This window comes from Rhea americana, unplaced genomic scaffold (assembly GCF_003343005.1).
Source record: "Rhea americana isolate MKP2758 unplaced genomic scaffold, rheAme1 scaffold_10, whole genome shotgun sequence".
Classification (NCBI taxonomy): domain Eukaryota; kingdom Metazoa; phylum Chordata; class Aves; order Rheiformes; family Rheidae; genus Rhea; species Rhea americana.
Genome location: NW_028185039.1, coordinates 7563467 through 7580161, shown reverse-complemented (window position 1 = coordinate 7580161; position 16695 = coordinate 7563467). Strand labels below are relative to the sequence as shown.

The 16695-nt window shown below is 35.9% G+C and overlaps 1 protein-coding gene across 4 annotated transcripts in view; it reads right to left on the bottom strand.

The window, feature by feature from the left end:
• The window catches only part of ZC3H7A (zinc finger CCCH-type containing 7A), a 28971-nt gene extending 12419 nt beyond the window's left edge, over positions 1–16552 (bottom strand). The window contains exons 1-12 of one of the 4 annotated variants that reach the window (XM_085303063.1): positions 16528–16552; positions 10380–10483; positions 9895–9934; positions 8864–9061; positions 8177–8335; positions 6480–6560; positions 6349–6390; positions 5523–5553; positions 4693–4985; positions 2777–2984; positions 1775–1839; positions 800–992 (exon numbers count right to left, since the gene is read on the bottom strand). In XM_085303063.1, the coding sequence (XP_085159189.1) occupies positions 800–992; positions 1775–1839; positions 2777–2984; positions 4693–4985; positions 5523–5553; positions 6349–6390; positions 6480–6560; positions 8177–8335; positions 8864–9061; positions 9895–9934; positions 10380–10447 (1378 nt within the window). In that variant the 5' untranslated portion in view covers positions 10448–10483; positions 16528–16552. Of the gene's footprint in view, positions 1–799; positions 993–1774; positions 1840–2776; positions 2985–4692; positions 4986–5522; positions 5554–6348; positions 6391–6479; positions 6561–8176; positions 8336–8863; positions 9062–9894; positions 9935–10379; positions 10484–12902; positions 12959–16527 lie in introns of those variants that run through there. The other 3 variants (XM_085303053.1, XM_085303034.1, XM_085303044.1) reach the window with 3 other exon arrangements.
• Positions 16553–16695: the final 143 nt, after the last annotated feature.

The window sequence follows — 16695 nt, the reverse complement described above, 5'->3', positions numbered from 1 at the left end:
TATTGATTTTTCTTGTAAAAATAATTTTAAAAGTTCAAAAACTACAATACTCATCCTTTAAATGTGTCAATAAAATATTTCAGAAGTATCTGTTACTATGTTGTATGTATTACTGTAATTATTTCAATGATACCTGTAACTTGAAACACAATACTTATTTTTACCATTAGTCTTGATAACAGCTATTGCCTCTAGAATACTGCTCTGTTTAACAGCAACAGCTCAGACCTAAAAGATTAGTTATATTAAACCCCAACACAGGTTAAGATCCTCTGAGTCAACACAGTGGAGTTAATTATTACTAAGGTTTGGAAGCCTCATGATTATGATTTAGAATTAGTTTGAAAGAACAATAAAACAGATGGGATGTGAAGGTTACCAGGTACTTTGAACTGCAGTTCAATTCCCCAAGGCCAATCAGAGTGGGTATTGCAAGTTTTTTTAGTCTTGAGCAAAGGTGTCACTCTTCACAGTACCCTGGGTGTTGGGAGGAAAGTGAATACAGAACGTGAATGACCTTACACAGTAAGCCTACAGGCTCGGGAAAGGATGTAGTGATTTGTGGTGGTTTAAGAATCAAGCACCTATTAGGATAAGAAATAAAGACAAGAAGGAAGATGATAAAATAGTGGCTGAAACATTTTACCAGTTCCTTAATTGTAAGGTCATACTACATCTGTCAAGAGCAAGTCAGAACTGAACACATAAGCCAACAGTATTTTAAATTATGAACACTAACGCTTTAAATGTATGTTTTTAATTTTTATAATGAACACAAATGAGTCTTAAAGCCCCTTACCTTTTTTGACAAAACATAACTGGCAGGCTTGCCTTAGCTCATGTGTGCCTTCTAATGGGTTTCTTCCCGCAGGTGCTGAAGATACAGGTATATTAGCAGTCGCACTGCTAAAAACATTTGAAAAGTCATTTCTAGTTTGACCTGTAATTCCCATGTAATTTTCAGACCCAAACAAGCTACTGGGGCCATTTATCTGTTGGAAGAAAGGGTATTTTATTTGATCCATTAATCTCATTTTTCTACAATTAATACTTATTTATTTAAATTATTCCTCAAAGTTTAACTACACACATACACACCCCAAATACAAGCTTAACTACCTATCTAAAAAGGGGACATAAAGATTTTACAAAAGCCTTATCCCCCACGATAGACTAAGAGTGTAACACCACCCAGCCAGGTTACAGGTAGAAGAACAGCAGTTGCCAGGCTAGTAGTCCCTGCTGTGAAGCTGGCCCATGAGCACGTGATTCTTCATGTCACTATTCCCCACATAATCAACAGCCAGCAGAGCCAAGGTCTGCAGGAAATACACTACACAGCTGCAATACACGGAGACCAGACAGATCCACAGACACAAAGCAGTCTCTTCCTGTACTGAATCTCCAGGATTCCTCATACTTGCAACCTAGATCATAAGAGAGTTCTCATCTAGTCCTAGCTTAGTTATTTTAAGCTTCCACAGTATTTTACAGTAAGTTCCTCAGAATGGAAATGTGGCTAAAATGGTAGTCAATGTTTGCCTATCTAAAATAATCTTTGAAAATTCCAGTAAGTTGTTTTATTTTTCTCTGTGTTCAATCATAGTGGCTATGAGCTCCTATACAACTGTTTCCACATCAAAAAAATATATTTTATAGACAAAGTTCCAGCTTTAAAACAAGAACTTCCACTGTAAAAATTAAGAGCTTCCTTAAGCCCTCAAAGTATTAAAAATTTAATCAATGTGAAGGAAAAAAAATGAAAAATACTTACAAATAAAGGGGAATTATTGCTCTTAAGTGCCGGTGTACCATCTCTAGAAACTGAACTTGAGACATCTAAAGCAATTAAAAAAAAAAGTTCTTTCACTTATTTCACTTTCCCAAAACATCGTATTCCAAAACTATTTGTTATTCCTCAAAAGTAAAAGTAGCAAAGGATTGTTTTTCTAGCAAACAGCAAAGGTATTGTTTGCTATGTTTGTTTGTTTGTTTGTTTTAATGTGAAAGCAACTTGTTCACATCTGGGCTGAAAACTTACTAGATAATCTTCAATATAACCATTTGATTAACATCAGCAGTAGCTTTCAGGCATATGCTGAATCAACACAAAAAGACCTGTGCAGTACAAAAAGCTTAGCTAAACAAGCAATACCTGATCTTCAAGATCTAGGAGACGAAAGAGGGTTAAGAGCATTCTTTTACTTTTATTTTGTAGTAGGCTTCATTGATGATTAAAATAAAACCTTTCTTTTCTCTTCCAGTTCACTGACTATTTCTTGTTATTTCACATACTTGATTTTAGTATACAATCATAGTTCACAAAGTCTGAATACAAATATGTCATGCTAGTAACTATCATGATAGGCAATTACACTAGTCTTTTGGAATTCTTGTTTTTTGCCAAATTATCAGAAATGGTTTAAGTTGACAGGATATCTTTGTTTTTAAAGACAACCATGATGTTAACATGTTTCCTTGTTTATACTTGTTAACTTAGAACAAGTAACTTGCACAAAAAACACACAAAACCCAACAGGAGGAGCCTGGTATTTGCTTATGCAGATCCCAAGTAAACAGCTTTATTTTTAAGTTCTTGTTAATAATCAGCATTGATTATTAATACTCTCAAAAATATGAAAAAAAATCATGTAAATATTAAATTTTACTGAATAGCAGTGAAAACCCATTTGCTAAAAAGAAGCCAGCTGGTTCATTCACAATTCTCCCTCAAAATATAAGATTAAATATGTATGACTCAAGACTCATTTGTTACCTCTTTTTGGATCACTGATTGAAAAGGTGCTTAATGATGAACAAAAATTTTCCAGTGAAGAAGCCAAAGGCTGTGAAAAGATTTCTGAAAGAGAAGGCGAAGGAACGAATCCTCCACCAACTGGCAACGTCCCCAACAAAGACGCAGAAAAAGGTACGCTAGTAGCTACACTTCCCGCAGAAACAGGTCCTCTGACTCCCGTAGTCTGCTGTAGAAGGAAAAAAAAGTTCATATACAGGAAAAAACTCAAGAATACAATCTGTCATAATCTAGCTCTTAGCATGGATTTTGTAAAGCTTTTATAATCCCACTGAAAAACAACAGTAAAAAGATACACTATCTAGAACTACTGTAATCAAGCCTCAATATGGTAATTCTGCAAGGAATAACTCAGAAACTAACTACTTAAAAAGTTCCATTAGCTTAATAACAGATTTGCATTTTTTCCTAAATCAAATCACCAAAGCTGAATTTTAAATATTAAATACACAAGCCCACAAGAAAGACTAGGAAGAATCAGAAACCTAGAAGAATTCTACTAAATGAAGATTAATGAATTCTTGAAATTGCAATACAGTAAAAAGTTAAAGTTATCTTTAAAATGAAACCTCAGATACAAGTCTAATTCTAATGCTACAGTCTGCAGAGGCCTCTGCATTGACCAATTCACTTTTTTTTCCAAGGAAAGTAACATTCTTATGAACACTTCTGTTAAGGACACAGACAAGTGAGGGAGTTTCAGTTCCTCCTCCCTGCCACCTTGAGAAACACCCCCCTTGTCAAAAGGTTGACTAAGTCAGTCTGCACAGGGTTTGGGGCAATGCAAGACTCCCCTTACTCCCCAAGTCATCAGTCTGCAACTCACTCAAATACCACACTGCATTATATTGCAGTCTATCTTGGAAGACTTACGTCCTAGTGGCTTTCACTATGGGTAAACTTCCTAGGATCTCTTAAAAATAATTATTCTCCACATTTCTGAAATACATACCACAAAACAAAGTGCATAAAACCTAAAATTAGGAGTCCAAGAAGCCTAGATTTAAAGATATCACATAAGACAAAACCAGTTCTCAGACCAGCCTCATTTACAGCTGTATCCACAGCTGAACTAGGAATTAAAATCACAACTAAATGAAGAATTAAATATGCTAGTTTCATTCATCAGTGTGATGCTACAGGCTCCAACTGAACAGCAGGGCCCTAGCAGAGAGTCGGCAGCCTTACCAGTAAGTTAAGCCATCTCTGCTCATCAGAGTTCTCATTTTGACTGACAGTTGAGGAACTCAAAATACTTCATGTTCTCTTCTAACTCTGGAATGATAGTGTAATTTAGAATATTTAAATGCCTTAATTTTTCTATTAGTATCTTCTAAAAAGTTAGACTAATAATGCTCTGCTTCTGGTTATCCAGGGCACTGGACTGGACAAAGCTCACGTCATAGAGATACTAGTGTACGCACTAGATGAACTGTGTCAGCACCCTACTGTCCTGCAAAGCTACTGGCTTGTGCTTAGCCATAGCTTCTGGAGCTACACTGTGGCTGTCACATCCACTGCCCTCAGGTTGTGAGAGGGCTTATCTGCATCACACAAATATATACCAGCTCAGGTTTCAAATGTCTGCTTCATTTTGTATAGTATTTTGATTTCTGGAAGTAGTGTCCTTCCCCCAAAAACCTCACTCAGGTTTTCCAATACACAATCCAACATAATTGCCCTTGGAGGTATCTGGGGTCCTGATATCTTTACAGCCACATTTAGGAGGATCTGTACTCATCAGGGTTAAGACAACTAAGTGCAAATACAGCTCAGTGAATCTAGGACAGTTAATCCACACTTCGAGTACTTTATAAAAATACAAGTTCTCATTTAAAAGAATAGTCTTCCAAGAAGGAAAACAAAACAAACATTACCATTACACTTTCGTCTGGATCAGGCACAGAGTCAAGTAACTCATCAAGTTCTTCCCCAATAATTATATCTCCGTCTCCACAATCTAAACATGTTTCCGGCATAGAGAAAGAAACATTTCCTCCATTTGCCAACACTGCAGAAGGCAGTGAAACCTTTTCCACTTGAAGAGGCATAACAGAAGATAAGGATGGTACAGGTACTGATGCCAAGTCTTTTGATACTTCAGAAGCAAAGTTTGAGGAGGATGAAGTAGCAGCAGCAGCAGCAATCTCTTGCTTCTGTTCAGATAAATCTGAAACAGGTAAGATAAGAATGACTAGAACTTTTATTCAAAGATGTAAAAACATTCTTATAATTTTCAACCTGATGATGGTGGGGATGGGAATGTAGCGACATGACAGATGGTTAAGCAAAACCAAATTAAATGTTTGCAGCTTCCATTAACTTCAGAACTTGTATGTGCCTATAGATACAGTGTTTAAACTAAACACTGCTCAAACTAAAAAAGACAGGAAAAGTTACAGACTCAACACACTACTAAATCTTTGCTATATTCTCCTCTCCTCATTTTTTCCAAGTTAAAGACAACACTGTGAGACTATCTTAACATTAGTGGCAGTTACAATCACATCAAGCTGAGACATCCAATAGAGATCATCTCAGCCACTTAAATTTGTGTTTTCAGGCATAAACAGATAAGGCTTTTTGCCACAAATCTTTCACATGACAAGATGAATTTTCTTATAAAGAAATCTCATAACAAATGCAAGTAGATATGCATGGTATATCTAGCTTCCTAGCATTAATACTGTAATCCAACAAGACTCACCTAACTCAATATCTTCTACAGAAGAAGAATTCTGTGAATGAGAAAAATACCTCTCAGTATCTTGAACAAGAACATAAAAGATTCTCAAATATATATTTACAGATCAAGAATAAGTCCTCAAAATTAGGTTTTATAAAATTTGAAGTCTAATAAAGTCTAATAAAATTTAAAAGTCATATTTTTTTCAAATAGAGCATCTCAATCCTTGTATCACTAGCAGTTTGTAACCAACCAACAAGAATGAGGCTGATCCTTCACCAAATGAAAAATTTTTAAATGATCTACTCCCACGTTTCCTCATTCTAGCCAAAGTCATCCATTTATAGCCAAATTGCCTATATTCCTGTGGAAAAAGCCTATAAAATAACAAAGAACTCCTAGTTAGTTCTTCTCATACACATCACAAACAGCAAGATCAATGCAAGTTCAGCTGCTAATGAAGGCTAAATTTGGAAAAATTAATAAATAAAAGCTACTTTATCCCAGCACTTATCACTTAGATTATTATCGTGAAATACCAACACACCCATTAACTACAGCCTTGTCTCAAGACATTAAAAGTAAATATGTTCACTGCATTGGATTTAATGTTTTATTTAACATTTATTCTACAAAAATAATCTGAATTATAATCTCATGTCTAACCTGCCATAAAAACATAGCAAAATTGATACAAAGACTGATAAAACCCAGAAGTTGTTCAAAATAATAGCATTTTAAATAAATAATTAAGTACACTATTTTCACTTCATTCATTGAGAATTTTGGAAGCAATTATTTCCTGTAGTTTAAAGTTAGCTTGAACTAGGAACATGTAAAACCTTACCTTATCTGATATATCATTAGAAACCGGGCTTGATGAAGGTGGCTGCAATGAAAATACACCCTTAAGTTCAAATTTGATATCAGGGGACAGAAAGCTTGCTGTATTTCCGAAAATTAAAACAAAAATCTTACCTTTGCTCTCACATACGCTTTTCTTATTTTTAATCCTAGTTTTTGAGCAAGTTCTTGAGTGAGCTTAATCACACTTTCATCCTAAAAGAAATACATAAAATTTCATACTTCATATGTATTATTATCTAGTCAAAGACATCTGTTTACATCTCAAAGTGTCTATATTCTGCAAGACTTCTATATACAGGATGTCTCATAACACATTTTTATTCTTTCATATATATAAAAGACTGCAGGCTAACTCAGAAAAATACAGAAGCTACCCTCAAGCAAACTAATTCCAATGTTTGCAAAGAGATAAACGTACCAGGAAACGGATAAGATCCTTCTCTTCTAATTACCCAATGCAAAAATAATGTAAATGTTTTCCAGTACTAGAGAAGTTCAAAGCACCTTATGTGAGGAAACTTACATACTATAATATGTAAGTTCACAAGTATTTTTACAAATTGGGGGTGATATTTCTTACCGGCATTTCAGTTGAATAGTTGAATAAGAACTCCGTATTTTAGCAGAAATTGCATCATACAACTAGAGACACTGAGTGAAAATCTGGTCATATTTCATTCTTTCCTAGTAATGATAATTACCCATTTAAATTACTGTAAAGTTTAGTTTTCAAAACATGTCATATAGCTAGAAAAGGAGATATTTATTAAAAAAAAAAAAAAAAAAAAACTTAAAGGCATACAAGCCTTCAGCCAAAGCATTCAGATCTGGAGGTGTGAATTCAGGCTCCCAAGTCCAAAGTTAGACATTCAAACAAACAAACTCCTGTATCTTTGGAAGTACAGCTGAAACTTTTTCTCTATATCCAGAAGTTTGGCTAGCCATTTCACTAGAATTTTGATACAGAAAGTGCAGAAACACAGCTTGGTATTGTGTCTTGTTATGATTCTGTTTGGAATGGAATGGAGCTTATCAGCATTTTACTTCAAATCAGGAGTGCCTGTCTGAAGTGAATCGCCCAATCATCCTTACTCACTGCATTTTAGTTTGCAATATAGGAATCTCAGACAGCTTTAATCAGATTCCTTTTGAAAYTAAATTTAAAGAAGTGCTGCAGGAATGCACTTCACGCCCCCCAACTGTTAAGCAAGGCAGGGGGAGTGGTCAGTCTGCAGGAACAGAGTCCAAAGTAAAACGGAAGAGTACAACATAAACATGAGGTCCTCAGCATTACTGCTTTAGTCTACAGATCCTCTCCTATCATGCCACACTGCCTGCTAACAAAGACATAGTCTAAGATTAGATGTGCATATTAAGTAATTCAGAGAACGGATCACTCAACGCACACGTAAGAACTGCACTAGTAGAAGTGGGGAAAAGAAAAGCTAGCTTGAAAAGCACAAAAAACATATTGTATTCTGTTATTGTGTGTCATGTTCCTATCTATGTTGTGAATATACTTCTTACTGTACAGCATTTTAAATGACAGTTAATTCAACGGTCCTAGTGCTTATTCCACACTGTGAAGTGACTGTTTCTCTTGTTGAAAGCTAATGCAAAAACCTAAATTTGGAGGCTGTAATCTCTGCTATCAATCTCCATCACTTTCATAACAAATAATTCTTAGCAGAATAAAAATATTTTACTGCATTAAAATATTTTACTGCATCTTTCATGGTTCCTAAGGTGAGTATATATTTTCTGTATTAGTTTTTTAAACTAGATACATTCTGATTGTTTTTACCTACCTGTGGCACAGCAAGAGAACATTTTGCTACAGCATCATAAGCCTTTTTATACTTTCCCAACTCATTCAAGGCTTTAGCTTTCCGATAGAGAGCTCTGAAATTGTTTTCATTCAATCTTAATGCTATTTCACAGTCTTCTAGAACTTTTTCATGTAAACCCTATAAGAGAAAAAGAAGAACTAGTTTATCGAAACAATTTTCTATCTTTGGAATATTGAATTTAAACCATATTGGATGAAGGTATTAAAACACTACACAACATTCACCAAGGCCACTGTTCACTGCATATACGAACTTTGCTAGGCCACCAACTTAGACCTGCTTCTTTTTAGTTTGGTATCATCCATGTAAAATCCAATAAAAAAGATGAGTATAATTTAGTTCTTTCATAGCAACCATCTTAGTCCACACATAAAGTGGCAGATTCCAGTGCCACTAGCAGTATAAATGTAACAGATTAAAATACTGTTCTGATAACTTCCAAGTCTAGTATGACTCTTACATTAATATGATTATTCTAATATTATAAACTAAAAATACCTAGACAATTATACTTTAAAAGAAGAAATTTAAGAATCTGACAATTCTCAAACCAACACCAAGAGCTTCTTACTCACTAGAAAATTTTATGTCTTCATATTTTGTTAACATACTCTCCTTGAAAAAACAGTTTAAAAAGAAGCTTACCATATTTGAATAACATGCTATCCTGTTTACATGCAGCTTCTCTAAAATATCATCAGAAACATGGATTTCTTCAGAATTAGCATAATCTGCTATGTTTATAGCCTCTGTATAGTGACTCAGTGATCCTCTCCAATCACCTTCTCGATATACATCATTCCCTTCATTAAAGAGATTTCTAACAAGCTCCCGTATAAATAACTGCAACAAAGAGAAGACACACTCATGAACAGCAGTATTTGTTGTATATCTTCCACACTTCCCAATGTATTTAAACAGATATTTTTATACCTGTAAATTTACAGATCCAAAATAAAATGCAAAACTGCATTAGTATTTTTCTTAGAAAAATGTCAGAAGAAAATTTCTAATATTCAACATTTCAATATAGCGATATAAAAGACAGGTTGAGCTACTGATAAAAGAGTAATTTTGTCTAGGTAATTAAAAAAAAGATGTACAAGTGTTTGTTGCATTCTTTCAGCAACCAGCAGCCACAGCAAGGGGCAAACCTGAAAGGCTACTTTTGCAGCAAAAAAGAATTTTTTTTAAACTAAAATGTGAAAGATTACATTCTAATCTAATATGTTATCAAATATAATGAAACAATTTACTGTCTGGATGAAAATGCTAGTGTGTAAAAATATTAGTCAAAAAATTATCCAAAACAATAAAACATACAGAAACAGAAAAGATTTTACACAGATCGGTGTGACTGAAGTCCTTTTTATCTTATTTTTTCAATTACACTAAACTTCACTCAGAATAATACATGCTTTTTTTCAATGAATGCCCCAAATTAATCCCCAGCACCAGTAAAGTTAATCTGTGCTGCTATATAAGTGGCCTCTGAACACCCAAATATATAAATACCTATATTACAACGTAAGCACTCCTCCAGTTCCAACATTCAGACACTGTAAATTATTATTCATATTCTAACAATTACTTAAACGATGATTAAAAACAAGCAAAATAAAACAAGAYGCTCCATTTTAAAACCCCTTCTGGAAACACAAGGATACCTTCATTACCTCATACTGTTCCTGTGTCCCTGGATAGGGCAAAGTAGACCTAAAAAAAATAAATAAAAAAAAMCTTCTTGTATGCACTGCTCAAGAGATCATTTTGGAGAATACTGGTTCTTATAAGAGTGTCACATGCTGCAACARGCTAGATCTGTAAATATTATCTATTGTCTGCACCGAACTAGACAGAAGTTCTGTGGAATAGCTGTGATTAAACAATTGTATGTGTTCTTAATACTAATGATAATTTTAATTTAAAGTTACATAACCAGTTTTAATGCTGCTGTTCAAGACATTAAGATTTTGAAAGTTTGAGTTTAAAACAATTTTTCTTCTCCTCCACTGTGCAAAAATGACTTATATATGAGAACTGCAGTCTTTCTGTAAGTATTATGAAATAACAGATTATCTGTCAAAAGAATACATAAGTTTTAATGAAGTCGTATCAGTCATGCTAGAAGAAACTTAAAACAAAAAATACAAACACATACTCTATAAACTGAAGTCCTTTCTTAATGTCCTGTTGTCTAATGCTTCTCTCTTCTGATACATTGGACATGTTATCCTGAACATTCACTTTCTGGAGGTGCAACTCCTGAAATACAGAAAGGAGGGGGAGGAGGGGAAAGGCTGTCAGTACATAGTAGTTCGCCTTTGTATCAGAAAGATCAAGTCTCACAGCAAAATCAAGTCCATCATACAAAGATTATGCTGCAGTGCAGCTTTAGAGAACACACTCTAGAGAAATTTCAGGCAAACATTAAAGTTGCAACAGTAATACAACTAAAAGCCCCAACTTAGAACCAACATCTCCCCATCAGTGTCTAGAGTTACATAACGTTTCGTCAAAAAACCTCCCGTCCAATTTCTACTTTATCGTTGTCTTTCTACTTAATTACTCTTGGTGATGCAGAACCATGTTAGTGAAATTGAACCTTTAATGTAATTCCATATTGTAAACTTGTCATTTAAATTTGATTTAAAATAGTCCAAATCAGTTAGTGATTTTCTTCATGTCTCAATTAATGGATTTATAACTATTGAAGTTAAATAGACTAAAACTTCAATGATGTGTAAAACCTTCAAGATAAGCCTAGCTGAAGTATGTTTTCAAGGTCATGTATACCTGTAAGCATCAGAACACAATTTATTTACAAGAAGGGTCAGTAGGACAAAGTTTTATCCTGAAAAAAATAAAATTCTGAAAAAAAACTTTCAACTTGAGTAAAATCATATTTTTGAAGAAAATTATTGTATGTAAAGATTTATAGTAAAAAATATTAAGCTGCATGCAGTGTATTTTTCTTAACCAAACTAAACCATACTAACCCTCCCCCCAGTATTTTGCATCAAGTTACAATTTCACACCACTAATGGAAGAACAAAAACAAAGGAAAATTAAAAACTCTAGCAAACTCAAAATCCCACTTGAACAGGAACCTGCTCAACATCATGCCTTGCTTTCTCAGAATGATATGGAATATTGAAAACCACTGCAGAACACCCAGCTCAGCTCCCAGAAGGCTGTTACAAACCCTTCCGAAGAACCCTTAATACACGTATGTATGAAAACCACACCATTTCAAGTCCTTAAGAGCCAGTCCTACCGTAACATGCACACACCTCAAATGAGCATAAGAAACCGAGTAGTTTCCTTGAGGTCACTAACAGGTTAACGGAAGCACTTCAAGGTCCCCACTTCACCTCGCTTTTCATTGTGACCTCCAGTACTAACAAGCTAAACAAAAGTCAGACTCWGCAAGTAACTATTAACTAGCAGCCAGAATAGTTCACTGCCATGAATTGTTCAAATCTTGTGTACTTAGATATCTAAACAACACTTAATCTTTTCCAAGACTGAAAATAACCACTAAAACCTTTTGCAACTGTTTTTCTCATTATTTTATACATCATCTTTTCTCCCACAAATTATTAATCCCTACTGTGGTCCATGTACAAGAGAGGTTTATTATGAGAGAAATGTTGTACTGATTAAAAACAGTTTATTTGTGAAGAAATATGAATATAAATGCCAAGAGGAAATTTATCATGCACCTGAACACCTTTGATTTACTCATTCATGAATTAGGCTTCAGAATTCAACCAATGGCAAGTAAGAAGAAATTCTCACACTGACCAAAGTCAGCAGCCATGCAAGCATGTAATTCCCCACAAAAATAAGAAAGGTATTTAAACCATATTTTATACCCCTAAATTAACAATGGTAATATCTTGTCAAGACAAATCTGTGCAACTATTAAGATCAGCTTTAATCTATCCATTTCAAGAAAGTCCATTATAGCAAGTGATAGTGTCTATCACTTTTAACATAGATATCAAAAAATAAATCATATATTGATACTGAGGATGTGCAGATCCAATTTCTCCATGATAATGAAAGTAATGGATCTGTTACAAGTCAGCATCACAGTTAAAAGAATGGGAGGTGAGTGAGGTGCATATGCACGTAATGTAACACTTATTACTCAAAGCTGTTACTCTGCTGTATTCCTGCTTATTCATCTGCACTCCTAAGACATTTAGACAAAATTATATTTCTTTAATGAATTTGCAAAGTACATTGTTTAACATTGCCCCAATAGTTCAACTGACTTCACTGCAAGAGATGAATTAAAACTGTCTCAGATAACACCCATAATGGCATCTCTTTCATCCAAATTATTCTTAGACTTTCTTGTGCAACCAGAAACACATCTGACTCAGTTATATACAGTTACACAAGGTAAATAGCAAAATTATCTTGACTCTTATTGTCATACAATCACTTTCAAAATTACCTAGTTATCAACACTTTTTTTTTCCCCTCTATCCTCAGAGACAGGGTACAAAACAAAACAAAGCAAAACTGTATATATAAAAATTCTCCATTGCTTGTAACTCTTTAATATCACAAAAACTGAGCCTATACCGTCAGTTTATTCTTTGTATGATTCACTGAAAGAGAGAAGCTAGAGAAAAATAGTACAGAATGTGAAAAAAGCAGACTAGCATACCAATGACGCAGCTTCCACATAGAGCCCACTGTTGCATAAATGTTGAACTTCAGGCAACTGCTGCTGTAAATATGAACAATACAAAGTTTGGTCTGCTAAAGATAGCAAACCAAAAATGGCTTTCTAAAAACAAACAAGTTAGAGAGCAATTTATATTGGTTATTTTACCACACGTTTCAACCCATCCTATAAAGTGACAGAAAGTACACTGCCAGTAACCAACCAATGTCACCTTTTCTAACAGATATGGACCAGTCATACAAATAGGAGATAAGGAGGAAAACAAGCTTGCGCTAGTACTAGCACAGGGAAAACCTGTACTTTCCTCCTAGAAAAAGCACACATATGCCTCTTACTGGTTACTTACGTTCCTTCTGGGACAGGGCTAGACAATTTCTTTGTTCTGTACACTTTGTAATTTCTGATGCATTCAAGATAACTTTAAATCCTAGTAATTTAGGATATGCCTGTGATAACTCTTTAGGCACAAGGCACAAAAGAACAATTGCCAGACTACCTTGCAAAGCAAAATGGATCTTTGGAATGAAAGCCAATCAATTTCACATATACCCCATTTAAACAGAATGGGGAGAACTTTCTGTAAAACGCAGAGAATTTAGTTTATCTATAGAAGGAACACTGGCCTTGGTTATTCTGAAAAGGAAGGTCACACTGTTTAACAACCGTAGACAGTCTCACCTTTCTATTCCTAAGCCTGAAGTCTAACAAGCACCACTATTCAGGTCTGACGTGGCATTTTTCAGAGATTCCAAACTCAAGTGATTCATCAAAGGCAGCAAAGCACACAAAACTCATGGACAAAGACATGCCGTTCATCCTGCATGCAACTTGGCCAACTGAAAATTCAGTTTTGAAGATTACGGAACTAGGCGAGATTAATTCTCTCTCACCGCACTAAATTGTCCAGCCAATTTACTTAGATATGAATGAAGAGAAGAGGAAAAAATGCATACACACCACAGGGACCAGAAGTACTCCTACAGGGGATCAATGACCTTCAGCTGATCACATGATTCTGCCAGTTGCTCCATACTGGCAGTGACGGTTCCAGATATCATAAATATTCCCAACAGGTATAAAAGCCTTCTCTGCACCTTCAGGCCTAACTACTGCACTCCCTTCTCCACAAAGTAAAACTTAGAACATGTGCATTGCATAGATATGTTTTTTTTACGATGAAGTTCTCTTGCCATGCATCACAAAGTATTCAGTATTACTGCAATTACCAGGTTACAGGAATCTTAAATTAGATCTTCTTACAGCACAAACTACATCAAAAGATTATATCATAATAAAATCATGTAGATCACTGATGAAGATTGTTGCAGATCATGAGCAGTGTCAGTGGCTCAGCTGAATTATAAATCCTGATTAGGGTGCAGACCTGATGAGAACTGCACTGTGCTAAGAGACCTCATTATGTACTATAATGTACTTCTGTCACTGGCAGAAGAGAATACATAAAAAGGCAAGAAACTCAAAACATTGGATGAACTCAGCCAAAATTAATCCATCATTTACCCCATTATATGTCAAAACTGTGATCAGCAATCAGAAACTGTGAAATCAAGACTCTGTCTTGACAAAATTAAAAATGAAAAGTTCATCAGTTTTCCTGTATAGGAAGACTTTATTCCTGAGCAGGAAAACTGTACTCAGTTTAGCTCCTAGAATAAAGGGGATCCTGCAAATTGAAGGGGGAAGGCGGAAACACAACACTAGAACTGAGCACATGACTCAAGGGCAGCACCGCCACCCTCTTCTCAGGGACGCTGAAGTTCCTCTCTGTTACTACCTCCAGCAGCGGAGTTCAAGCATCTAGATCCAAAAGGCTAAATAATTTCCACATTTAGGGACTCAGAAAGTAGGCCCCTACCTCAAGTGAGGCAAGGAAATAGCACCCACCAACTACATCCTAACTGTTTCTTAGTGAGATATCACTGACAGATATATCAGCACTGCACCCTGCTTCAAGCAACCCAAGAATCAAACTGGGCTTCAGGCACTTGTCCAATTTCAACTAAGCAAAGCCTGACCCAAAGGAGACTTCTCAAAGCAGTTTTATTGTTCATCCTAACCATCTGACAGTTTCGACAAATGGTTACAAACTACAACACAAAATATGCCTTTCAGAGACTCTAAACTGCTCAATAGACTTAGTCTGGAATCAAGATGAAGAAATGAAAACAAGAATTTTAATACCCAGAAGTCTGCTCAGTCTACTTGTTCCTGTCTTCTTCCCCATTCATTTTCTTCAATACCTCTCTATCTTTGGAAAAGGATGCAAGTTACATTTAAAACAGTTGCAGCAGTATTTCAATAACACAGTTTATTGAGTTTAGAAGACAGGAAATGGCAAAATTAAAACTTGTGAAAGAAAGACTACACTGAGTCTTTCCATACAGGGCTTTAAAAGTAGTAGTTACAATGTAAATCATGAAAGCAGTTAGCTTTACTTAACTACCCTATTGCTTTTACCTACACAAAGTTTATGATTAAGAAGCGTTGTTATACATGCCTAAGAACAAAGAACTACTCTAACCATTGCTAGTTACTGAAGCACAAATGCCCGAAGTCATAACCTGCAAGAACTGTTCCACATTTAAGGATTTAAAGTAGAAATATAAAAGAGGACATACTTTCAGAGTCTTATGATCACAGCTACAAAAGCTTTTTTAAAATATCTTCCTCCAGAAACACAGCCACAAAAGGTTTCATACACACAATCGTGCATCACTGGGCCATTACATAAGACACTTCAGACATGCAACATGCAGGGGGAGGAGAGAAAGCAGCACACACACTCCGCCTATTTCAACAGTTTTGAGTTTGTTCCTGTGCTTAATTTAATACTTCTGGTTATAATCACAGAATTTTGTTATGCCAGTTGCAAAGGCTTTTAACAAAAGACAAAAATAACTGTTTCTGGTGACAGAAATAAAACCTGAAACTAACTTCAGTGTTGCGAAATATCCAAATAAACAAATAGAATATATAGTAATGGTTTAACACTAACTCATACTACATTCTTTATTTACCAGCAGCATTTTGTTACAACTCCTCTTACTCCTTCCCTACAGACAAAACAAAGAAGCACTGTTGAAGGTTTATTTTCTATTTTCATATCTTTCCTGTAATTTTCAATCCACAGGAAAGCAGGAGAGAACAAGGAAGCTCTGTAAAGTCACTTCATGCCCCTAGCAAATGGAGGGGGTGGGCTGCAAGACTTCGATTTATGGTTCTCTCACCCATTTCACAAAAAGAACGCATCCAAAATTTGAACTGATGGAAAAGTAACTTAGCGATAAAACCAGATTTATTGACGGAATGCTAAGAAAACTAAAAAGGCCAATTTAAAAAGCAAACAAAGCAAAGTTCAGCAATTGGCTCCGATGTCAGCAGCGAACGCTGGTCCTGCAGCGTGCCACGGCCCCGCTTCCCGCGGGACCACCCTGCCCGCCCCAAGCAGCGGCAGCCCACAGCAGCACGGAGGCGAGAGCAACACCTCAACAAGCGAGGGAAACCGCAAATCGCGGCGTCCTTTCCCCACCATTCGCCTTTAAAAGGAGGGCTGAACCAAAGCGCAAGTTACGAGGACGCGCACTGGGAAGCCTGAACGCCAAAGCCGGGCCCGGGCGGGCCCCGCGGCTCCGGCCCGCCCGTTCTCCTGTCAGGCGCGGAGGTTTCGTTCCAGCCACCAGTAACGGCAGAGCTCCCCAAACGCCAGTTCTCCCTGGAGGAGAAGAGCGGCGCGGCCGGGCCGGGCCGGGCC